General features: G+C 37.8%; 1 protein-coding gene across 3 annotated transcripts in view; it reads left to right on the plus strand.

The window, feature by feature from the left end:
- Nucleotides 1-27488, plus strand: part of LOC125237050 (MAP/microtubule affinity-regulating kinase 3-like) — a 296828-nt gene that overhangs the window by 120257 nt on the left and 149083 nt on the right. The window contains exon 1 of one of the 3 annotated variants that reach the window (XM_048143992.1): nucleotides 7619-8521. The exons of the other annotated variants lie outside the window; for them this stretch is intronic. Coding sequence (XP_047999949.1) covers nucleotides 8033-8521 — 489 coding nt within the window. The 5' untranslated portion in view covers nucleotides 7619-8032. Of the gene's footprint in view, nucleotides 1-7618; nucleotides 8522-27488 lie in introns of those variants that run through there. 3 annotated transcript variants of the gene reach the window in all.

Below are 27488 nucleotides of genomic sequence, written 5' to 3' on the forward strand. Positions count from 1 at the left end.
TCTAATTACTTCCCAGAACTTGTAGATCCCATAGGTTTAGGCATAAAATATCTGGAATCCTTAGAATTACTGTTTCCATGAAAAGCAAAAAATAGATTCGTTATTCTGTAATAGTTTTCAGGAATTTTGTTGGTATAAAACAAAAAAAAAATTCATCTGTTCGAGTAATTAGTTCGGAATCTGCTTTATATTGGACATTTTTATGAGTTTGATGTTACAAGATAAGCTTACGTCAAATAAGTTTTAAGTTTCTTTGATAATAATCAATTTTTATAGCAATTTTCATATTTAGTTTTTAGTTTTAGGTATTAATGTGTTTATATATTTTATACAATACAAATCATTATTGTGATATACTAAATGCTGGTTATGTGTTGCTATATCAAGAGCTACCGTTTCCTATTTTGCATCGGGAACAACATCTTCTGGATACTTCGAACAAACTAAACCCAATGTTTTATCAACAAAAACCAATACGTGTTGTTCTCCACGTTTATATTTTTGTATATAAACCCTCAGTGGAATGTTTCCCGAGTACCATTACGTTTCGGTCGCTGGATCGGGGCTAGTGCTGTAAACAAGAGTTGTTTTGCTCGCGCTGCCAAACTTGTTGGAGAGCCTTGTAAAGGAGTTCTGAGTAGTGTTTGTCGCCATGTTTAAAAAAGTGAATAAAAACTAATTTATTCAACGTTCTGATGTCCAGCTAGCTTAATTGTATGGACACAGATTGAATCTATTTAAAATCACGTCACGAGGGGAGCGAGTTCATCGGGCAAATCAAGCGATTTGCATCGTCGCGCGCTTTGTGTCCTTAATTTATGGAAATGTAGGAAAATTTTGTATCAGCTATATGATCACCTTCTTCTTCGTATTACCCTCCTGTTATGGGGTCAAATCAAAACTACCAGCAATTTAACGCACATTTTATTGTCTTTACAAAATCTTATTTCTATTGACAATTTAATCACACACTGCATCGGCCTTTGCGTTGGAAGGGAAACCTACTAACACCGATGACGTAAGTAACATTCGTCAATAGTTTGTTTGTTCGTACAATGTACCTACATAGGCTTTCACTCGCTCTCTCTCGGTTCAAGGGTTGTGCGATTTGCACTACAATGTTGCTATAATAGCTTTATGGAAGAAATTGAAGGTTCCTATCGTGATAATGATTGACTTTCAGACGAAGGTTATTATTAGGTACGTTGTAGAACATAGACCACAAATCCGTAGTGTTGATTATATGCGGTAAAGTGTAGCGTAGATAAATCGTGAGATCTTTTATGGCGAAGAATTGTAAATCTTCTCGAGCTTAGAAATGAAATGAAATATTTATTTTTCCAAGTAGGCATATTACAATGCGCTTATGAACGTCAAATAAAACTACGCCGGCTCTAACCCTACGCCTCAGCCTCGAGAAGATTTCAGTCCCCCCTCAGTTGGAGGGGGTATCCACTATGGGACCGGCAAGAAACTCGGCGGGCCACTTCTTTTCAAAACATTATATCTTATAATTAACACGCATTAAAAGACAAGATACAATTTAATAAGCAAAAATATTCATAAAAAAAAAATTTTTTTTTTAGCGAACTAGAAATGCTTCAAAAAAAGGAAATTGTGGTCAAATGCTTATCTTTATCTAGTAAAGAACGAATAACGAATGTTATTATAAAGATGTGTTCTTCAACTATCTAATTTTAGGAGGTAATTAAACCTTTAGAAGAACCGGTAGAAGGCGACTGTGGGATATGGGTTAAATTGTGGCGTAGGCGAGAGGCTGGCAACCTGTCACTGAAATGTCACAGTTTCGTTTTCTTTCAACCCCTTATTTGCCGAGAGTGGCACTGAAACTTGAGTAGTTTCATGTGCTCTGCCTACCCCTTCATGGGATACAGGCGTGATTGTATGTATGTAATTAAACCTTTCTTTTGAGGTTTACATCAATGAATGATCGAAGATTAATTTTAGATCAGCTGCCTACTCCAATCTCACACCCATACTATTGTGAGAATGTGCTACAGTTCATTTACCTTAAAATTAACATGCTGATACAATAGGATAGTGGGAAGAGGCTGAGTCATAGCTTAAGTAAATTCGGCTAATTACCCTGTACCTACTTAGAAGTCATTAAGCTAGGAATTAGAGTAGTTACAATAGGATTTGCAAGGTATATTATTAACCCCTTTATCCTAAAAATAAACATTACCACGTTCTGATTACGAACAAAATCTGTATTGCTGGATAGTTTTGGACCTGTTCTGGTCACTGTTGAATTAGTTGAGTGTGTATCATCGCAATCTTGTTCTGGTTTTACTATTCCTATCTTGAGGCTGAGACTAAGACGGTACGAGATCTCGCAAGTTGGTTTCATTACAATGCGACAATTTGATCGGCTGTCTGAATTATATTTTACCTCAATAGTCCGCAATGTATCTTCAATGGGGTCAAATCAAAACTACCAGCAGTTTAACGCACTTTTTATTGTCTTCACTAAGGGCCAGTTGCATCAACCACATTTGACAGACACATCATCGTCACGCAGCAGGTGTCTATGGACTTCTCATACAATAAAATTTAACGGTGGCAGACGGTTTGATGCAACCGGCCCTAAATCTTATTTCTATTGACAATCGAATCACACACTGCATCGGCCTTACCTTGCATGCGAGTTTACGCCTCATGTAAATTTCTCTTTACTCGATGAAAAATCACGTTAAGTATATCCGAGAAAGTACCCACATTCACATATTATTTTATATGCCTCATCTGAATTGCCCTTTTCGCGGTAAAAGTGTGCTACCAAGCAGCCATTTATTAAACAGACCAAATACTTTCGGTTCCGTGTTAAAACCACTTGCGTGTCATACTAATGTTACATAAGAGTATTTATCGAACCTATTAGTTGGGTCTCTTGAAAAACTCACCATTGCACAAACAACCAGTATTGTTTCTCGACAACCGGTCGTAGATTATCATGTTTTATTGGTCTCACTACAAAGTATGACGACCGGTCTGGCGCAGTCGGTAGTGACCCTGCCTGCTACGCCGTGGTCCCGGGTTCGAATCCCGGTAAGGGCATTTATTTGTGTGATGAGCATAGATATTTGTTCCTGAGTCATGGATGTTTTCTATGTATATAAGTAGTTATGTTATATATATCTTTGTCTGAGTACCCACAACACAAGCCTTCTTGTGCTTACAGTGGGCCTCAGTCAATCTGTGTAAGAATGTCCTATAATATTTATTTATTTTTTAGTGTTGGTAGAAACTCGAGTCTTTTGAGTATTAATTTGAAGAACTCGACTCGATTACGCGACGTAATCTAAAATTGAGAAAAAGGACCATTGACACTAGATTATGCACATTATGCAAAAATGATGGACCTTGAGTTTTTACGCGTCTCTGTCCTCACAGCCTCTAATGAATACTCAGGCTCGGACGACAAGTTTCTATATTTAATAAAACCGCCTTCAAAAATAAGCGCGTTACAAAACACGGAGAAACTAAAAAGCAAAAAATAATAAACCTTTGAATTCAGATTTCTTATCGTATTGCAATAATCTAAACATCCAAATTATAAACAAATCAATTATTTTTGTGGTCGGTACCAGACCTGTTCGTCGCCTTGCTATTGCCTGTTTGCCCCACCCAACCATACACAGGCTGGTACCGACTCCAAAAATAATTGATTTGTTTATAATTTGGATGTTTAGATTATTGCAATACGATAAGAAATCTGAATTCAAAGGTTTATTATTTTTTGCTTTTTAGTTTCTCCGTGTTTTGTAACGCGCTTATTTTTGAAGGCGGTTTTATTTTTTGTTAAAAAGTTAATTTATTTGTTGATTTTTAGTGGTTCCTAGTGATATTATATGTATCAGTCCGAATATATGTACAGTAGTGAAAGAATTATCCTTTAACTCCTAACCACTGAGGAGTTGACCTTCCATCATCAGCTCAGCCACATAAAATTACTACCGTCACCTGCCGCCGTCAAGGTACTGGTGTACCTTTGAAAAATACACTAAAAACATTACATGTGCCTATAACATTTGAAGAGTTCCCTCGATTTCTCCAAGATCCCATCATCAGACCCTGACTTGGTGCCAATGGGACCATCTCGGGGTTATACCGGTTCGATCAAAAAAAAATTTTTGAAAATCGGTCCACGATTCTCGGAGATATCGAGTAACATACATACAAAAAAAAAAAAAAAAAAAAAACATTCAGTCGAATTGAGAACCTCCTCCTTTTTTGAAGTCGGTTAAAAACTAAGTCTAAGCTTAAAGCAAAGGACTCCCAGTGTGACTCAACCAAACGACCGACACTATAAGTTGGACCTGGTTTATTATGGTTTATTTTCACTCGTAGACACGACTAAATTGAAACTGGCTTATAAATAGCTCAATCTGTTTCCGCAAAGCTAATTACGTCCCAGACAACTTGGCCCAGGTACGTAGCCAACTGCACAAACGCTCACGATAATATCGTTATCTATATCACTCTTCCGTATTGGCGTTAGAGAGCAAGACTGCGTTTCGATCGGCGTCCGGCGTCGATTGCCATTCGGCTAGGCCGGCAGACAACAGGGTGGCTAGCCGAATGGCACAATCGCTCACGAAACGCTCACGAAACGAAGCGCTAGTAGATATCTATCTCTATCGCGCTTGCGTATTGGCGCGACAGAGCCAGCGGCGTATCGCTTTCGTTTGGCGTCGGAGAAATGCCATTCGGCTACGGGGCCAGAAGAGAAATGGGCTGCGACGTGTAGAGCAAACCGTCTATTGTCTGTGGCAATCGTTTAGGTGTGAAAATAGTGCCGTTAGATGATATTAATTATGTAACGTACAGCGGGGCATCTCGACTGGGGGACAAATGGGACTGGTCCATTTTTTTCATGTTTTACAATGATTGCATTATTAAATAGAACGTGTTATATATGGCAGGCGTGTGCAGTGGATACATATAGAACTCATTACTCAACATCATCCACACTAATATTATAAATGGGAAAGTGTGTGTGTCTGTCTGTGTGTCCGTCTTTCACGGCGTGACGAAAACGGGAAATCGAGTGACGAATTGATGTGATTTTTAAAGTGGAGATAGTTGAAGGGATGGAGATTGACATAGGCTACTTTTTAGGGTTCCGTACCTCAAAAGGAAAAAACGGAACCCTTATAGGATCACTTTGTTGTCCGTCTGTCCGTCCGTCCGTCTGTCAAGACCCTTTTTCTCAGGAACGCGTGGAGGTATGAAGCTGAAATTTATATCAATTACTCAGGTCTACTGTCCCTTGAAGCTGTGAAAAAATCAAACTTCTAAGCCAACGCAATCAAAAGATACAGCCGTTTATGCCGCAAATTTTCGACACTTGCAAGGGAATCAAAACCTACAGGGTGCTTCCCGTGAACTCAGAATCTTGAAATTTGGTACGAAGCAACGTCTTATAGCATAGATAAAGGAAAAATTACGAAAACCATAAATTTATAGTTACATCACATAATATATTTTTTTTTGATAATTTTAACCTTACTACCCATTTCCTCATAAACGCGTAGAGGTATTAAATTGAAATTCATACCAAATACTCAGGTCTATAATACCTTTAGAGCTGTAACAAAATCAAACTTCTATGTCAACGCAATCAAAAGAAACAGCAATTTAAGCTGCATATTTTGAAACTCGCAAGTACTCGCAAGGGAATCAAAACCTAAAGGGTACTTCCAGTCGACCTAGAATCTTGAAATTTGGCATGAAGCAACGTTTTATAGCACACATAAAGGAAAAATTCCGAAAACCTTAAATTTTTAGTTACATTACAAAATATATATTTTTTAAGGTTTGTACGGAACCCTCGGTGCGCGAGTCCGACTCGCACTTGGCCGGTTTTTTTTTTTTTGTTTTCTGTTCAATCAAGATTATAAGTATATGCATCGGGAACAATTTTTGCCGTTTCTGTCACAACGAGAAATTAGGTTAACTGTCGGGAACGTTATGTAAATTTCTGGGTCAGTATGACCCTTGCTATAAAGCTGACCGCAGCATTAAACTTGAAGTAAACATCGGACAATTCAAACATGATAGGTACTTAATACTTACATTGTGAATCATCTCATTCATACGTAAACGAGAAACGGAACGTAACTGCAGTAGTGAAGGTTTTTTTATGAATCACCACACATTAGACACAAAGAAACTCATAAAATCTTCCATTAGAGCTTCGATTTTATAACTTTTTACACCTTATCCTGTACCATGAGTTTAAGATACATTACTCGAATTCGTAAAAGTCACGGAACATGACATTCTTTGTGTGAAAGAAAGAAATAAACAGCGCCCCCAAACGGTTATTAATTCGAACATTTTTTTTTTAGTACAAATGGTGCTTTTTGAAACTTAAGACTCTGAAGGCCACTTCAGAGGGCCACCTGTACTGAAAAATGTCGTACGATACACGTGCGAAAAGTAAATTCGTAACTTGTGTCGATTTAAATCACGACCGAAGTCGTGTTTTTATTTATCGCCACTCGTTTCGAACGACTTCTTTTTTCCGCACTTGTATCGTGTACTATTCCGTGGTATTTACGTTGTCGACTAACGGTATAAAAACACATGTTAGCCACACCCACACACTCATCATTCGAAAACTGTTCTGTTTGAGAACAACTCAAATTATGTTGTTTATGAATTCCTATTGATATTCAATCGCGAAATCTTACGCACACCCTTGACATGAGTGAAATGAAAGGAACTCGTGTTATTGTGCCGTGAAGGACGTGTTATAGGATTATTCTGATTATGATCTGGAAAAACTTTTGATTGCTTCGATAGATATTCTCGGATTATTAACAATAAAGCTATAAAGTTTTAAAAGATTCCCGAATCTTATTCCGAAATACGTATAAGTGTAACAAAACAAATACTCATTCATAACATGGTAAATGGTAATGATATTAATAAAATCGGGAGTAAACAACTCAATATTGTATAAGGTAAGGTGTCTTGAACTAACAAATTTAATTCTACATAATAAGGAAGTGGTACTTATACAAGGCGCCTGTTATCTCGCATGACATTCCCAAAACATTTGTTTCAAAATTCACAACAGTCACAATCCACACAGGTCCCTCGAGCTATAGGTATGGTTCTGACAAAGGAAATTCCTCCACCCACTAACCGAGGAATTTGCTTAGCGCTCTTAACTACACCGTTTAAGATAATGTGGTTTACGTTATCTAGACGCCTGTGCGAGATAATCTGCGTGCTTTGACTTCAACGACAAAAAATCCCTAGGAATCTCTACAAAGTACCATTTTTCCGAGAAGAAAATGCTAATATAATCTGCTATTTGTCAACAGCTTCCGCCTTAAACGGCTTATTCATGCAAATTTTTGTTTATCTCGTTATCGCCATTCACCTTTACACCCTCGTCTGAATAAAGACGTGTTGTATTCGCGCCTCGCCAAATGTGACGTGCGGATGAATTTGTCTCACCCTCTTATCGTAATGACTCGTCGACTCCATCAAAACATTGACCTTTAGCGGCTTACATCGGACTCGTCGTCTCCACGCATCCGTTGTTATCATCCTCTATCATTGAACGATTGTCCTAATGCTGCGTGTGTATGCCGAGCCAGTATCTACCGCGCGCTCGCCTCGAACGGACGCGCGGCGAGACGTGACCAGACTATCCGACTCAATTAAACCTACTAAATGACGTGATTGTTCTCTATAGGAAGCCACTCGACGTGTCCGATAGAAACAACACTTTTTGTTTACTTTTTTAATGTGATGCTCGATAGTTTTTTTCCGCTAACCGGTCCGACCCGACAAAAGGTGCTCGCGTGCGACACTCAAATACAACTCCAGCTTGCAAATGTAAGCAGTGTTCGTGTGTGTGATTCCGCGTAAGATCCTACAATGCGAGGCATGTGAGTGAAGGATTGCAGTGATACGGATAAACATGGCTGTGCTGTAAACAAACAAGAGTTCGTAGAAGTTTTCCCGTGCGTTCGGGGTGTGAGACGTCGTAATGTACGAAGTGTCGTGCGTGGCCGGCAACAAAGTAGACGCTGCCTACGCAGTCAAGAGTCTCTCTAACGTGATACCGCCGGGGATGGGGCACACGGTGTCCGTGCAGCGCCACCATGCGCACTCCCAGTCCTACAAGCACAAACCGGAGCACATGCCTCCGCCGGTCAGCAAGCCCGACGCGCTCAAGTCCCACGTGATGAGGCTCCTCAAACGCTCCAAGAGCCACACTCCAGCCACCAGGGCAGCGGAGAACCAAGGAGACCCTCGCGCCAACTTCGTGGACCGGCGAACGGTGTTCGCGCGCCCGGTGACCGACGAGCAGCGCCGCCGCCGCAACTCCGCCGAGCGGCGCCGCAGCGCCGACAAGCGCGTGATGGTCACCATCGTCGACGGGTTGCCCGTGGTGGTCACCGGCCGCGACCAGGTGCCGCCGCCGCCGCACCACCCGCCGCCGGTCTCTCACCACAGACATTCGCACAGGGATAAGGTACGGATAGTTATACAACAATACTATTTATCGCGAACTACTTTTCACCTATATCGGATCGTTTAATATCAACGGAGAAGTTTGAATAATGCTGTTATTGGATTAGTATTGGCTGTTTCGATCTAATTACCAACGATATCCGCTAGCAACTATCAAATCGTTTGGCTGTAACTAATACAACAATATTGTACGGCCGATTACGGTTGCTCAGAAATGTTAACGTTAACGGGTTAACGATTTGTTACTTAATGCGTGCAGCTATTAAAGAAAACTAGTCTAACATCTTACCGTAATTGTTTATATTTAAATATGACGCTAGTTTGCGTCATAACATTAAGAACTCTTTATCTTAGTCAGCTCTGTGAGTTGCTCGTGTTTAAGTTTGATAAAATGCTGTTGCGAAGGCTGGCAATGACGATAAAAAACTCAATATTTTGGAACTGCAGTGTCAGGTGAAAATTTGCAGAGTAGATTTGCAGTAATAATGGATCAACTGTTAAAAGTTACGAAAGTAAATACTAGATGTTGATCTGATTGAAAAACCGATCTGATTTTAACTCGACTCCCAAATGAGTAGATCACTATCGAAGTTTTTATCATTGAAAATGCCATTTTATTCTTCCCTTTATTAACGTTCTACCACTATTGAATGAACGACGAAGACATCAGACGCCGTAAACACGAATTAATTCCCACGAGTACATTGAGAGTCTTAAATGAAGTCAAGTTAATTTTTCTAATGTCGTGTCAGGAGCTCCGTTTTCCGTGAACACGTATATTCAACTTCCAACCTGGGGGAATAGTTTTCATTTAGTTAACTTGATGATACTCGGCACATTAATGTGTTTTCTCGGGAGACGAAGGTTTTTCAGTTTCATTTGCGAGATAAACAGGCCAATTCAAACCCACACCGACATTAGAACGATATCCGAAATATGTTGTTCAGTCATCGTTCGTCTCGCTCGCGCTAAATACAGCCACGGGAAAGTATGATATCCGATTGACATCCTTCATCTGTTCTAATATCAGTGCTAGTTAGAATTGGGCTGAAAATAAAATTGCTGTCCGCGGTGAAAAATTGCTGCAGTAATGTTCTTTTTCTTAACAGAACTTGGAATCTTTTAAAGATGTTACTGAAAGTTCAAAGTTCTGTCCGAAATGTATTGGATTCAATGGGAAAACGGTGTAAGATCTTTTAGGATATCAATTTTCAATATCATTAGGGGAGTGTCCGTAGTTTGTATGTCTTTTTATCTTCAGTAGAAGCGTTTATGTAATACGTTACTGTTTTGACAAAGATTTGGAGGTAATAAATCAGAGTTATCTTTGTTTTTGATAAATGATGCTGAAGTCGTAATAAGCAACCATCAAATATTTTTACGTTTTTCAGCTTAGTGTTGTGATTTGTGACAGAAAATCATACTTTCATTGGTCGTTATAATTTTAATAAAATCAACAACAAAGTAACTTAATTCTAAGTTGAATTAAAATTAAATCTATTGACTAAAAGTAATGCGTAATAAATAATAAATTGACTCCTAATCCTAATGGAACATACCGATAGAAGAAAGCTGATGTAGTTGAAATGGACATTGCGAAATTTACGAATGACAATCATAATGTGACAGCGTTTTCCCATGTGAATCTTTATAAAAACTTTAACAGATTTTGACATGCGCATAAACCTTAGTTCCACGTATTTGGTCAGCTTACGCCAGACTTGGCGAAACAACCTGTCAGTTCCTTCAATTTGGCCATATTAGGCCTAAGTGGAACTCCTGCTAATAATTTATCAGGCAAAAATTCAAGGAATTTAGGAGTATAATAAATTATTCAACACAACTTCTGAGGTGTTTACGTTGCGCTGTGACATTCAAGAAGAAGGTCTTTAGGGCGCTCAGCGGTTGGCAATGCATAGACGCATATTCGTCATTGTACAGTCAACCCTTTGGAACCCTAGGCCACTGTAGAACTATGTCATAGTAACGATATAAATCAGATTGAAAGAAATTTCTTACTAAATTTGTTTTTTATCATGCAGTAACGTCTGCGAGCGAAATTACATTTTTTTTTAAATGGCCCCGGCAAGGGCAGAGGTCGCAGGTTCGAGTCCTGCCGGAGGTGTGAATTTTTCCATTTTTCCTTTAATACATATGAAATCTCTTACTGCTTGTCATTTTGACCGTAAAGTGGCCTAGGTTCCAATTAGTTGACTGTGCGCTTGCTGTCCGCTGGCATACAACTTATACATACAAAACCGCTCATCTCTGTCTACGGAAAAATCTACGACGAATTCACCTTAATCTCCAAGACGACAAAACGAATAAAAACCAATTTCAACACCGCTAAACGGCTATTAGTCACACTATCACTTTTACCGACCGACTTAATAGCTGCATCTAAATGCATTTCACAGTCGCAGTCGCGTGTGTTCCGAAAATTTGCACTCGGCCGAGTTAAGAAAGTGGGTTGGCTCTTGATGAAATTGCTTCCCGGTCTGATGTAGGTGGCCCTTTTAGCATTTCGTTGGGAAATAAGTGCATTTGGAAGTTTTTTTTATCTATGACGTGAATGATTCAGTGTGGGGTGACAAGAAGTCGGAATATGTATGAAATATTATATTTAGGAAGTTCTGTAATATGATTGTGTCATTTGTGACCTGTTATAGTTGCAAAAACAGGGTACCTACTGAACTGGCCATCGCTGGTTATGGCAGTTCTCTATCCAACTGTCCAATATTTTACACAAGCTAATTTTAACGAATTTTGATGACTGTGATATGCAAAATGATGCAACCAAACCATATTAACGCAAATAAGGCTGGGCAATTTTCTTTGAAAGAACATGTTTGAGTGAAGAAATGAATTTGATTATTTTCGCAATCAGTGCGAAAGATTGTGACTATAAATTGTCTCACAAACATTAATTTCGAATGCAGAATGCACGTAATCGAAAACTGTAACCTAGAATCCTAATCGTTTTTTAGGGTTCCGTAGTCAACTAGGAACCCTTATAGTTTCGCCATGTCTGTCTGTCTGTCCGTCCGTCCGTCCGTCCGTCCGTCCGTCCGTCCGTCCGTCCGTCCGTCCGTCCGTCCGTCCGTCCGTCCGTCCGTCCGTCCGTCCGTCCGTCCGTCCGTCCGCGGATAATCTCAGTAACCGTAAGCACTAGAAAGCTGAAATTTGATACCAATATGTATATCAATCACGCCAACAAAGTGCAAAAATAAAAATGGAAAAAAATGTTTTATTATGGTACCCCCCCTACATGTAAAGTGGGGACTGATATATTTTTTCATTCCAACCCCAACGTGTGATATATTATTGGATAGGTATTTAAAAATGAATAAGGGTTTACTAAAATTGTTTTTTGATATTATTAATATTTTCGGAAATAATCTCTCCTAAAGGAAAAAAAAGTGCGTCCCCCCCCTTTAACTTTTGAACCATATGTTTAAAAAATATGAAAAAAATCACAAAAGTAGAACTTTATAAAGACTTTCTAGGAAAATTGTTTTGAACTTGATAGGTTCAGTAGTTTTTGAGAAAAATACGAAAAACTACGGAACCCTACACTGAGCGTGGCCCGACACGCTCTTGGCAGGTTTTTTACAGTAGTGGTTTATGTCGGGCTACCACTGGCACTTTGCCTGCACTACAAACATATTCGTGATAGCACGGGACAGAAACTGTTTCAGTAAACCTCGTTTTAAGGAAGTGTGTTACGACTAGCACAAGGCTCGAAAAGCTGTATGCAACTAAATGGGGCGTTCTTTGCATGTCTTGCGGCGCTCTTAGAATGGTGTCAGCACATTTTAGAAGTGCACACTCAAACTTAAGTGACGCTAGATTGTTTCGGACATATCATTTGTATAGTGTGTGAGACTCTCTGCCATGTTACGGACGTTTATGGTAACACAGCATTGAAACTGTTTCAGTAGTCCGCGTTTTAAGGAAGTGGGTTACGAGTGACACGCGGCCTGGATAGCTGGATGCAACTAAATGGGGCGTTCTTTTTGCATGTCTCGCGGCGCTCTTAGATAATGACGTGTCAGCTCATGTAAGAACACACTCATAATAAGCCGATGACAGTTCGTTTCAGACGCGTTCGTTTACTTTAGTAGTTTTTGTTAATTTATTGGCCCTGTCGGCCCTGTCACTGATTCTTTCAAAGTGTAAATGAGACGCACTCACGCTTGTTTTGCCATAATGCCATATGAAACTGTTGAAGATCGGTCGGTCAGGTCAGTGCCACTCTTAACAATTAACTCAAATTTGATTCAGCAGAGTAATTCATATCATATTTGTGATGTATTCAGCCGAATCGGCTCCCAAAGGTTTAAATTGTTTGCAATACTTACGCTAGACTCATAAAACGTAAGAGTAATCAATCACATTTAATGCAATATACACGTAATCTCATCAGCCTTTCAGCCCACCACGGACTGTGTACAAACTCCTTTACGGTTTCAGTCGTAAACCCATTTTAATTGTCTTGATTTACTGCCTATTTCCTCACACTTACACAGTTCTATTTCAAATGCACTATGATACTTCCGTTTTTTAATATTCCCTTTACATTTAGAGACTAAATTAAGTTGACAACAAATTTTATTGTTGCCCACAGGTTGTCCAAGGTTTATTTTAGGTCTTTAAATGATGATCGTTCGGATGATATAATCGCAAACCATAGAGTACCGTAGACTTCGTACAGTGAGATGCGAAATTGCATTTATAAATTATGAATGGATTCATTGATTAATTCGCCATCCACTGTACAAACGGTGAAAGGTCAAATCCAGTTTTAGCACTTCGGTGACTTGGTGTATGAGTGACACCGTTTGTGTTTGATGAACTGTCGAAAAGGTTAACTCGCGTAAAGTGTGAACTTCCTATAAATCAGAGAGAGAGAGAAACTACTAAAAGTGCGATAAGGAAATAAAATAAACAATATATTTTCCGCCTGATTTGCTAAAAATGTATCAAAGTTCGCCATGATTTAATGCTATTGTATAGTGCTTGCAAACATTTGTGCCTTCTTGCTTGTCTATTTTCTAAATGAATTTGAACTTTGTATAAAAGAACACAAGGTTGTGATTCGTGTAGTTTCAGTTGTCCAGTTTTGACCTGGTTATTGTGGAAACTTCGCACGAGCGGAAGTTAGAACAGTGGTCTAAATGAGTTGTTGAACTTTGAACATAGGTTCGTGAACTATGTGAGTACGTTATAGTATAAAAGTAGAATAGATTGGTTCAACTAATCCATTCAGTATTCATTTATACCTAACGATATGTTCGTCGATAACTTTTCCATTACAATAAAAACAAGTCTCGTTTAGGTACTTTTTGAAATATGTACATAAAAACCTGCACCGCACTGTCGTGATGATTCATTTTTAGGATCTGTTTGTGAGGAAGGAAGATCTATAAGTAATCTATCGAGATACTGAACATAAGCAGTGTCTACGAAACAGCAGATTTAGGTATAGGTATTAATTTACCGTTACTGTTATTTTCTTCGTGTTTTAGTAATTCTGCGACCCTATTCCAGTAGTTCATTTCTCAAAGCTAAAAGTTTAAAAGTTACAAGCGGAAGACTCTTTCCAACTTGACATATTAGACAGCGACTGCCACTTGTAATTTGTAACTTGTCACTTCGAGAATTGGACCACTTTACGGTAATAATTAAAACGGTTCATCGAGACTGGAAAAGAGCGTACATCCATCTTAAAGGCCGGCAACGCACCTCCAACACCTCTGGTGTTTCGGGTGTCCATGGGCGGCTGTGATCGCTTACCATCAGGCGACGGCGACCTGTCTGCTCGTTTGCCTCCTATCCCATAAAAAAAAACTGTTGTAAAAAGATGCCAAAATCGGTTTAAACACAACCACACTATAAGTAAGTAAGTACGTACTATAGTTACACAGTAACACAACCCTCAATTCATTCACCGCGCTTAGTAAACAAACATACGCGGTTCTTTGAAAGCGGACGCACGTGCGGGACCTATTTTTATACTGTGCCGGGTATTTCGTTATAAATCTAATTTGACCGTTGCCTGTCACGCGATGTGACCATTCTGTTTTGCGTGGCGTGCTTACATCACAATGCGGTCTGTCAGTTTTTGTTTGGTGTTTTAATGAAGTGTGATTTATTTTAACAGTTTTTATCAAATCATGCTATCTAAATACAAGTCGATTTATGGTAATTTTCAATTAAACAAATCAATTTAGTTGACTTTATAAAAGTCGTAAATAACGATTTGAGAAAATGGCTCATGTACATTCATACACGCATTTAAGGAATCATGTTCAATCTATAAGACAAATTAATACATTCAACTGAATATAAATTCTTTATTTGCCATAATACGTATGGAACATAACCTAACAACAAAATAAAAAAATTGAAAACCCCCGCCCCCGACATAGTGGACCGATTTTCATAAAAAAATGTCTAAGAACACTCCCGATTAATTCAGCTTTCAAACAAAAAAAACTAAATCTAAATCGGTTCATCCGTTCGGAAGTTACGATGCCACAGACAGACACACACACAAACAGACACACATACAAACAGACAGACACGTCAAACTTAAAACACCCCGTCGTTTTTGCGTCGGGGGTTAAAAATGACAACAGAGAAGATTTTACCAATCAGTATCCAGTCGAAAACACGACACGCTAATATTTGATAATCTATTTTCAACGCATTGTTATAACGATACTGCGCGCGTGCGCGGGAAGGCTTTGGGCAGCTGAGCTGACAGTGCAAACCTTTGCGTCAAAATACAGGAAACAGTGTGAATTTCACGAAAATTATTCAAGAAAACAATGAAAAACTAAGTGCATGGTCGTAGAAAAAGTATTGTATGCAACGGTGTTTAACTGAGTCAAAAAATACTCGTGGCGTTTAATAACAATTTTCGGCTTCGCCTCAAATTGTTACCCATGCCACTCGTCTTTTTTGACCTCCTTTAAACGCCTATTGCATAAAATACTATTAACCAATTTCAAAATAATTTTCTTGTACAAAATAGAGATAAGTATTTATTTATTTAGTTGTATGGCACAGTATAGGCACGCCTCGGACACTAGCGATCAAATATATGAAAGGGGCGCGTTCCTAGCACACAGTCTTACGTCTTACCTCGTGTAGGGTGTAGGTGAACGCGTACCATGCTTGTAAGAGTGAAATATGACAGGTCTACTGTTCGCGTATTTGACAGGCGGTAACTGTGAGGTAACCGAGAGGGGGTAGGCGGCACTTTCAGCGGGGAGCGGGAGTGGCCATACTGTACGATAGTACTCTTTTTAGGGTTCCGTAGTCAACTAGGAACCCTTATAGTTTCGCCATGTCTGTCTGTCCGTCCGTCCGTCCGTCCGTCCGCGGATAATCTCAGTAACCGTTAGCACTAGAAAGCTGAAATTTGGTCATATGAAAAAAATCACAAAAGTAGAACTTTGTAAAGACTTTCTAGGAAAATTGTTTTGAACTTGATAGGTTCAGTAGTTTTTGAGAAAAATATGGAAAACTTCGGAACCCTACACTGAGCGTGGCCCGACACGCTCTTGGTCGGTTTTTTATACTGTGGCATAGGCAATTGTTTCCTTTCGTATACTTACCACGACCCTGCACGTGTCCACAGGTGGTGCTAAAGAGTGACAATGACAAACTTCAGGCGAAATAATAGGCAAATAATACGAAAGATTCGATATTTCGATTATTATGCAATTATTGTTTAAAGGCAGATGTTGCCAAATAGTAGGTACCTATACCTACTTATTGCTATTAAAACAGATAAATTCCCATCTAATAAAGTGAATGAAAGCAATGATGAGCCGTATAATCGTTAATCGGAGCGCACTCGGCCTACAAAAGTACGTGACTCTGCGGTAATAATACTAAATTGGTTTGTTTACATCTTTGCCGTTCCGCTGAAACCTTATGATGCGGAAGAGATAAACTCATTGGTGCTTTAGGCAATAATCAGACGTATGCGTAAAGCATAATACAAAAAAATGGTTATCATATGACGAATATGATCAGGCAAACCCGATTTAAAATCTTTGCATTTGGTAGTGTAAAAAGGCCCAAAAACTAAAACAGTCACACTTGACTATGGTTGTTTCCTTTTAGACGTCATGTTTCTCGAAAAAATCTCAACACCGCGATCTAGCTTTTTTGACACTCGGTAGGTACAGCGTTCGTCCGGCGTTCATTGCGCTCCGCTAACGCTCCGCCTACGCTCTCAAAACGCACATGTGTGGCCGAGCTTTTAAAATACTACTATATATTTATTTTGCAAATACCGATGTCCTTCGTTTTGAACAATAGTGTCTCATCTTTCCGTATATATATGACTGGGGTCATAGTTACACCTGTTCATTAATCTTAATTTGCATATACTCCATTGTATGCTATTCTATTGCTAAGTACCTACTTGTGCATGACTGTGTGAGTGTTGTGAGTCACACAGTGTCCGCCGAAACAGGAAGGTCTTGTCGGTTCACGCCTCTTCTTGCGTAATATTCAATATACATGTTTACTGATTGTGCAGTTATTTGTCTGTTTATAATTCATCACTTTCGCTTTAGATCAACATTCCTTAATTTAAAATATTGCCTAAAAAAATTATCATTTTTATTTCTCTCCTGCCGGAAAGCGTCAAATTTGGCCAGTAGGTAAATCAAAAAGCCTCAGATCATAATATATCATATCACATGTTTGTTGACCTAGGCTCCGCCTCATCTGACAATTGCATGGGATCTGAGACACTTCTTACTTTACTAGCCTAGGTATTTCATCCACTATTACTAGAAATAAACACCATTTAAGACATTTGCGACGTTCCCCATTGACCATCACTAAATTTTTCATTGTTTTATCATTCGAGAGAAGCACAGATTCATAGGCTGCAATCTTTATCATCATTCCACCACTTTCATTCTTCAGCCAGGACTTACTAGCATATCCCTGTACCGTAGGTTATCTATAAGAAACTTAAACACACCAATAATATGTGTTGATAATAAATATGTCTATAATAATATTATTTTCCCCTCACTAGCTCGGAAACACGTGTTTTGTCCTTTAATACCAGCGGGTAAAAACGCATTTTATCCACTAGTGGGTAAAGTAATTTGACCTTGAATAAAGTCAAATTAACTGCTTTAAAATTGATGAAAGTAGGTGAATCTAGTAATAAAGATGATTTACCACCTGTGGAACTACTGGAAGCAGTGATAAACGCATTTTTTGCGTTGTAGTTTCCTCGCTATAGTGAGGGGAAAAGTTTTGTGTTACACTCGGGTGCAAATGTATTTTACTTCTCGTGTGTTAAAAAACTCGCACGTTCAGGATTCTATTCTCGAACCACTCGCTTCGCTCGTGGTTCAACTATAGAATCCTTTCACATGCTCGTTTTTCAATTCCACACTCGGCGTTAAAATACAACTTTGCCCCCTTGTATAACAAATAACTATATTATATATGCGGAAAACTAGCACACGATAACTATGACCTCACATGGTCATGGTATTTCTTTAGTTTTACATCAAACGGATTGTCTTTACGATCCTTACATTGTTCTCTCCCATTTAATCTGGTAAAAGTGCAGGCCGATAGACGTAGACAAGTCAGAAATTGCTTACGCTCCATGGTAAACTATACGCAACTCTCTCTATCGCTATTCGGAGACACATGCAGTTGGGTATAGTTCGCTCTGGAGCGTCAGCGATTGGACACTTACCGAAAGTATGTGTTGACAAGTTTCAAATCACACTACGTGGCGAACGATAAGCATATGTGCCCCACCAAGACGGAAGAAATAGGCAATCTACGATGTGAGCGTGTGCGTCAACGATTGTACTCTTGTCTACGGGTACTAGTAATTTATGTAGTGCTAAATATCGTACCGTGATTCAGTGCTGTGAAAGTGTGGTTAGTCCATCGTGAGGTCATAGGAGACCTGTGGTCGACTAATCGTTGGTCTGACCAACTTTCCTGCCTAGGTTTTGCTTTGTCATCATTTCGGAATCACTACACTTACTACTGTCGATGCCATGAAATGAATCGTTTCGTAGCTCGATAGAAATAGGATTGGGCTACAACGTACATATTTATTAGTATTGGTGTTATCCTCAATGGTTAATAGTGCATAAGATATGAGTATACGTTCTAATTCCAATTTAGATAGGCATCCGTGTTTTACCAGTGGGAACAGTTAAACTAGAACAACATTTTAACAAACCAAAATTGAATAAGCAATTGCTTATTCAATTTTGGTTTGTTAAAATGTTGTTCTAGTTTAACTGTTCCCACTTAAGAAAGACTTAAGTAATTACTTATTATACCTCCACTAGAATACCTAATCTAGTGGAGGTATAATAAGTGTGTAAGTAAAAGACAGTATCGACAAGAGAGAAAATACCTTTCATTTAGTTCATACCTAGCTTAAAAATAGAGCTGGAGGCCTGTAGGTGTGGCTGTACTTACATTCTGAATCACAGTTTTTTTCCAGCCCTCGTAGACCAATATTGAAAATAAAAACGTATATTCGAATACAGTTATCGGCTATCATTATCAGCTGTATCAGTGCCGTTCAGATATGCGAGAGTAAACGCAGGGACGATAGTGAAACTGTTTGTTTATGCCTGTCTTTATTTAACACGTGTGTCTACTGGTGTTTTTGTAGTAGGTACTTGTAGTCTTATAGGTGTTAAACACCGGTTTACATACTTGAATCACTTTCCTTGTACCTATTGCATTCATTTTCCTGTAAATCTAGTATTATACTATACATATTTTTTTGTTATCCTCAGTTTCATAAGTTCATTTACTTATTTTTCTTTGATATCCAATAAATTACTAGTAAAAGTTAATTCGCTAATCAAATCAACATAACTACAGTACCTAACGTAAGGGTTCATTTTAACCATACTGGATTATGAGTATGAGTAACTTTATGATTATGACAGTTAACAGTGATAGAAAGGTACCTATTGGTTCAATAGACACTACGAGTACGCATATACAGATTTTCAGTACAGATGGTGATCTTTTTACGCACTAGTGCGAGAAGTGGTTCATTATATGTTATGTCGAAACTTCGGAGGGCCATCTGTATTAAAAAACGTCGTACGATACACGTGCGAAAAGTAAAATCGTGACTCGTGTCGATTTAAAACACTCCCTTCGCCTTCGGTCGTGTTTTAAATTATCACCACTCGTTTCGAACTTCCTTTTTTACGCACTTGTATTGTAATGTAACTATATTGTAACATTTCTTACCAAGACATTATAATTGATTATAATGTAGGGCTTGCATTCCGGAATTCCGGAATCTCGCAATTCCGGAATTTCGGACAATTTTTCCGATATTACAGTTCCGGAATTGAAACACATAATCTCGAAAATTCCGGAATTAAAAAAAGATATATTTTTGGACGAAAACGTGTAATATCAGCCTGGTTATTTTACAAAACTACCACCGCGTCTATAAAAGATATGTAAATTCATAAGTTAGACACTGCTCGGATTCAGGTAGTGCCTATTTTATGACCAAAAGGTTGCATCCAGGGCTAGTTAGAGCGAGATAGTGTAGTTTAACCCGCTAATATTATACCATTGTCACTTTCTGGTTTTGCTCTCAATTGTTTTAGCTAATAAGTGAAATATATAATCAGTTTAAAGTAAATATTTGCTGTAGAAAGTTGTGTTTTGTGATAATTTAAAATTACTAGCCGCGAGTTGAGTGTTATGCTATCTATACTGAAGGACAATTAAATATAAATAAATAACATTAGGTACATTATTATTTTATTAGCGTTATTTATGCTCAATTTATTAGATCGAACTTAAATTTCAGTAATAATCTAAATTTTACTTCTTGCCTAAAATATTCAGTGCTATGAGAAATCATAGCACTGAATATTTTAGGCATAAAGTCTGTTCAGACGCCAATCGTAGTATTTGGTATTACATTCATTCACAAGCATAACGTAGTAGTTACTTTATACACTTTTCACAAAGACGTGTCCATATTTTACTAAACTCTATCTAAGTCTATTACCACTTACCACAAAATCAAAGGATTGGAGAAGCAAATGTATGGAAAATAATGAATATGAAAAGAATGATTTTTTTTTACAAAAAATTAAGGTGTACATGTACCTAGGAATAAATCATAAAATCTGTCTTTTTGGGCTAGCTTGGATATCTTTTGTCCCTACTCGAGTCTGATAAAGGTAATTCAATATTTCTTTTATTACAGTTATGTGAACAAGACGTTATGCCATTCTTGTAAATTATTACTTTTATATTATTTCGATGGTCAATCGATAAAAAAAATAACTTTAACGTTGACCACTACCAGAAAACTGGCACTAAAACGTCGTTTGTATCGTTAACTGTAGTTCGAAATAACTTGCAAGACCGATTTTGACACAAAATGGGCTTTCCTGTAAAATTACTAAAATGAAAATTTCAGTGTTATATGCCTTTCAGGTACGGAGTTATTGTCTTAAACGTCGATTAATAATAAATTTCAATTTAAAATTGTATTATTTCATCAAAAACCCACCAGAAAACCAAACCAAAAAAAATTGTTCAATTCCGGAACTAGTTCCGGAATTCCGGAATTGAAGTCCAATCTCGAAAACCAGTTCCGGAATTGAAAATCGTCCGATATTGCAAGCCCTAGATGAAGGGGTTGAAAAAGAGGTTGAAAGTTTGTATGGGATTTCTTAATTTTAAAAGATAAAACCATTAAACTTTATATTTTAGCACTTGATAAGAAATCATTAAACATATATTTAAAGTCACATACGTACAGGTCGAACGCGATTAATTAACATTATTTTTACCTTTAAAATAAACGTGGTGGGAAATAAACATTAACTAAAAATTTGTCTACCCCGAACATTTATATAAATTAATATCGGGTAGTTTTGTGTTGTTTACATCTCCGGTGACATTTTGCTGGGACGTCAGTCTTCCGCGACCACGGCCAGTGCAACCTGGCCGAAACGTTGGGAAAAAAGGTAAAAATAATATTAATTAATCGCGTTTGACCTGTATGTGACTTTAAATATGTGTACAAAGCGCGAGAACTTAGTGTTATATCATTAAACATCTTGATAAGGGATAAGGATAGGGATAGGGACAGGGATAGGGATAGCGATAGGGATAGCGATAGGGATAGCGATAGGGATAGCGATAGGGATAGCGATAGGGATAGCGATAGGAATAGCGATAGGGATAGCGATAGGGATAGCGATAGCAATAGCGATAGCGATAGCGATAGCAATAGCGATAGTAATCTACATAATTGAACGCGCTTTATTACATCTAAAATTGATCGATACCGTCGAAATGATTACCGGAAACCGATTCAAATGTATCTTATTAGACTAATAACGTGTCAGGCCATTTGTTCTGTCCAGCCAGTTTTTATTGTCCACGATCCACTAGAAAGTGGACTCGTGAAAAGTAAAATGCCACAGTCCTCTTTGATTAGGACCGGTTTATTTTTTTCTGGCTGAAAACGTGATGACTGGTGTCTTCTAAGATTTATATTTATAGTTTTATATTTAGATGCAAATAGGCAAGAACTGTGTCTTAATACAGGAGTGGCGAAAATAACATTAATAATAATAGCATTTGTTTCTTTCGTATAAAGTGTAAGGAAGACAACTTTGTTAAGTTTCCGTCAATGAGGAGACACACTCAAAGGTTATGACAGATGGCGCCACCCTATTAGTCCTTTGCACTTGCATTGCACAGATAAAGAATTTCATACGTGAGAGCAAGAAGATAGATAGATGATGGGATCTTGGAGAAATCGAGGGAACTCTTCAAATGTTATAGGCACATGTAATGTTCTTAGTGTATTTTTCAAAGGTACACCCGTATTTACGCCTGATGGTAATAATTTTATGTGGCTGAGCTGATGATGGAAGGTCAACTCCTCAACGGTTAGGAGTTAAAGGATAATTTTTTCACTACTGTACATATATTCGGACTGATACATATAATATCACTAGGAACCACTAAAAATCAACAAATAAATTAACTTTTTAACAAAAAATAAAACCGCCTTCAAAAAAAGCGTGTTACAAAACACGGAGAAACAAAAAACCAAAAATAATAAACCTTCGAATTCAGATTTCTTATCGGATTGCAATAATCTAAACATCCAAATTATAAACAAATCAATTATTTTTGGAGTCGGGGCCAGCCTGCGTATGTTTGGGTGGGGCAAACAGGAAATAGCAAGGCGACGAACAGGTCTGGTACCGACTACAAAAATAATTGATTTGTTTATAATTTGGATGTTTAGATTATTGCAATCCGATAAGAAATCTGAATTCGAAGGTTTATTATTTTTGGCTTTTGAGTTTCTCCGTGTTTTGTAACACGCTTTTTTTGAAGGCGGTTTTATTTTTTTCTCTCTCACATATGAATGACAGTGACATGCCTGGCGGAATAAAATGTCAGTGTGCCTCCTCATTGCGTTTCCGTGAACAAAAAATGCTCTTAGGAAAAAAACCTAACATCGCATACAAATGTACACGAAAACCATTTTTAATAGGAATAGTAACCCAAAATTATAATTTAAATTGAAAATAATGGATCGGTGCTGTATATTTTTATAGGTTTTCTATAAAAATATACAGCACGATCCATTTCTTATAAACTATAGGTACATAAGAAAGGAGATTTATGTCTATCCTACTACTATGTGTAGCAAGCAAGATGAATGGGGACTTGCAGCGTAGGTACGCAGTTTAGAAATATGTATGTAACCACGCGAGCCATGCATGTCACTACCACATATTTCATCCGATGCGCGGTAACCGCACGCCAAATATCAAGTGATATTGAAATTCTTCCATCCAACATGTAAGAATGCAAGTACGTTGCTAAAATTAATTCCATCTAGATTTTCATATCACATTTTTATTTCATATCACATCGTGTTTGCGCAACTGTGGCTGTATAAAATTCCGTACAGATTAACGTAACGGATACTTCTGAAGGTCTATGGTGGAGAAAAAATATCGTGAGTTAACCGGACTAATCAAAATAAGGTCTAGTGGCTGGTCGTCGCTTTCGTAAAGACTGCTTACGCCGAATCTTGGGATAAGTTATGCAAGCGGACCCTAGACTTCCAAGAGCCGTGGCACATGCAGGGATAACGCAAGGAGGATGATTATTAAGTTGTGCTTATTATTCCTTCATAATACGTAAATGATTAGCAAGTCGGTAGCTCGGCAGAGTTGTCTGTCATATGGAAAAGCGTTAGAGAAAGATGCTACAAAGCGTAAACGATTACGACAATTGTCAACGGGTTCTAGCCACTTTACTAGTCTAACCAGTATCAGTATCTAAGTGAAATATTGCAAAACTAAAGGTCATAATCAGAGTGAAATACGAAACGTAATCCACAGATAGCACCGAGAGTGCACTCTGCCTTATCAATTTAAGCGTGGATATAATGACGTCAGGGCTCGGATTCCTTTTATTGTGTCACTAGACGCTAAACTGATTATTCGGCCGGCAAGGGAAGTGACTGCTCACAAGTGTATTCCAAGGATTCCACAGCGGATACGAAAAGATACATTTTTAGTCAAAGAAGTGTCACTTTTGATCCTGACATATTGGTATTACATCGCTGTGGCTTTGGTTTATTACGGTCGGAAGTCTATTCTCCCATCTACAGTTATTTATAGTTGTAATGGACGCGAAAGACAAGGAATATGATCTTTTGGTTTGAAAATATTAGTGTCTCCAGAGAAACGTAGTCCTTAGTAATCTTAAGAGCCTGTACCATAGATTTTTAGACGTAAACGTAACGGAAAATGATTTTAACTTATAAAGCCATTTTCCCTACTCTAATATCTTGTGATTTTATATTTATTTCTATGTATTTACATGTACATATATGTGATTCCCGTCAACACATCATTGTAAACACTACTCCCTAACACGATTCCACCATTTTTACTTTTCATAATCATAAGCTTTTTCATTTAAGTTGTTACACGCATATATCATTTACTTAACTTTTCATTTTTACATATGAGTGACGGGGGCCGATTTTTGAATCTCACTTTCACTAAAACACCGGTTGAAAACGGTGAATTGCCTATTATTTTCAGTGACAATTTTCTGAATTCGAACTCAAAAATCGGCCCCCAAGGTCTAAAACTACATATTCATATTCATATATTTATTCATAATACATTTTAAATACAATTATTTGCAGAATTGATATTCGTAACATTAAAATATTTTACATACTTATTCTAAGCTGAGGTACTTATTTTTTACGTTTCAGTACTTGTCAACTCATCTTATTGTGCATTGTACAGGGTGGGCCAGTGATAAATTCACTTTTGTCTCGACCTCCTTTGTCAAAATTACAAAACATTGGCATATAATAATGGTGTCATTAAAAAGAAAAAAAAGAAAATTTTTATTCAAAATGGTGTCTTACACGGGAGAACAGCGAGCGTTTTGCATTCAAGCTTTTTATGAAAACAATCGATCTTATGTGTCTGTTCGTCGGCGTTTTCGACTTGAGTTCGGATTCGGGGTGATATTGCTTGGCCTCCCAGGAGCCCTGACTTAACTCCAGCTGACTTTTTTTTCTGGGGTTACTTGAAAAGTAAAGTGTACTCAAATAATCCGGCAACAGAATTAAAGGAGAACATTCGCCAAGAAATCCAAGCAATATCTCCGCAACTTCTGACGAAAGTCTTTCAAAATTTACAAGCAAGGCTGGAAGAGTGCCGCAACCGCCACGGACGACATCTTGATGATTTAATTTTTAAAACGTAAAATTTATTTATTTGACATACTTTCTAAATATACTTTTTATTTCAAAACCACAAAAAAATCCTATTATTTCAATTTTCAAAAATGCATTTATCTGTCATAAAGTGTTTTTACTAATAAACTGTATATGTCCTGTGTTGTCTGTGATGTCCATAACGATCAATGTCGCATCACAATGTTTTCACAAAACCCATTCATGCTTATGGTGCTTGGTATGTCGTGATCGTGAAACGTCCAAATCCTTACACGAGGAAGAAAGGTACGGTGGAATATCATTATTTATATCTGTCATGTGAATCATGTCTTTCACAGCCAAATTTAATAAGAAATAGGCAATGTGCTTATCACCCTGTTATGTCATTGATCTGCAGAAACATACTCTTTACCAGTCAGTCTTAAAGTCAATTATAATTCTACGCTGGTGATGAACATGAGCTCATCATGACACCGAAATCATCATCATCATCATAAACTTATGAGTTAATCTCTTGTCGGTGGAGTATTTTCCAGCTTTTTCTATAATGTGTCAGCTCTTTGACTCTTTGATACGACACGGCCCCTACTTTTTCTTTTACTTGGTTGATGTAGCTGCGTTTGGGCTTTCCTCAACCTCTCTTACGTCCAATCCGCCCCTCCAGAATAGTAATAAAAAAGTGGCCTTGTCGCATCAAATGTCCGATCATTTTTCCGCGTCTATTTTCAATAGTTTTCATGTTTAGTGAATTAGCTTCTCGTCTGATAACGTGAATGTGACGATGTTTCGATGCAGTATGGGTACTTGAGTGCAGTGGAAATGTCATAAGATACGCTGTGTCTACACGTTATGTATGTGTTGTGTATCATGTCGATACCGATAGCGATAAGTGAAGGTAAACTTTACAGTTTTTCTTGTCCTGCCGACTAGTTTATTTGTAATTAACAACTTGTCGATATTATGTTAATACTCTAACAGAATTTATAGTCAAAACTTAGTTTTTTTTGACCCATCTTTTTCAGTTTTAGGACAGGGATATGAATAAATCCGTGGTTTTGAATCTAGTTACTTAAAATTAATCCTCAATTGATTTTATATTTCCAGTGCTTACACTGGATACTCTTGTTGAAACCTTTAAACTACTTTTATTTGTTGAATCTATCCATACTAATATTATAAATGGGAAAGTGTGGTTGTCTGTTTGTTTGTTCGTCTTTCACGGCAAAACAGAGCGACGAATTGATGTGATTTTTTAAGTAGAGATCGTTGAAGGGATGGAGAGTAACATAGGCTACTTTTTCTCTTTCTAACGCGAGCAAAGCCGCGGGCAAAAGCTAGTTTCCTTATAAACGTCTTTTATTACATTACCTGCAGACACAATTATAGACTATAACATTAAAAACGGTTTTATAATTATTTTTATCAATGGTTAACTGATAATTCACTGTCTTAAACGTAACACGTATACCTATCTAATTATAATTATCATTTTTAAGCTTGTAATTGGGGATCATCCACATATTACGTCACACCAAATTTCAGGTTTTTGGACCCCTCCCCCCCTCCTATGTCACGCTTTTTTGTATCCCTTTAACAGGGATTGTCACATTTAGTATGACCCCCCCCTCCCCCTTACACTGTGACGTAATATATGGATGACGCCTTGTAGATAATAGATAAAGACATGTAGCTTTATTTACTTAATTTACTTCTGATGCAAATTAATGCTACTTGTTGACTTACAAGTCTTACGACTTTTGACAGACACGTGATTTATAATATGTCTATATTGCATTGTGTAAATAAATATTACATGCTCAATTCATATTTCGAAAATGCATGAAGTTTGAATGTTTTGATTTATTAACGTAACAAATGGTATGGGAGTCAAGAGACTGCTAACGCCATCTATGGGCAGATAGCATAACTATAAATTTAATACTTTTCCTTTTTGTAGACTATATTTTAAATGGTGTTAATTATATCCTACGAGTGATTTAGACACGTAAAATAATTTATATTTCTTATATTTATAACAAGTTCACGTTGCAACTAAATGCTTGGTTCAAGCGGCGATGGCGCCTTGCTCGGCGAGCTAGTCTCACTACTCGCCGTTAGATGGCGCTACGCGTACACCAGCTTCTGTTTGTGG

This window comes from Leguminivora glycinivorella, chromosome 20, assembly GCF_023078275.1.
Source record: "Leguminivora glycinivorella isolate SPB_JAAS2020 chromosome 20, LegGlyc_1.1, whole genome shotgun sequence".
NCBI lineage: Eukaryota > Metazoa > Arthropoda > Insecta > Lepidoptera > Tortricidae > Leguminivora > Leguminivora glycinivorella.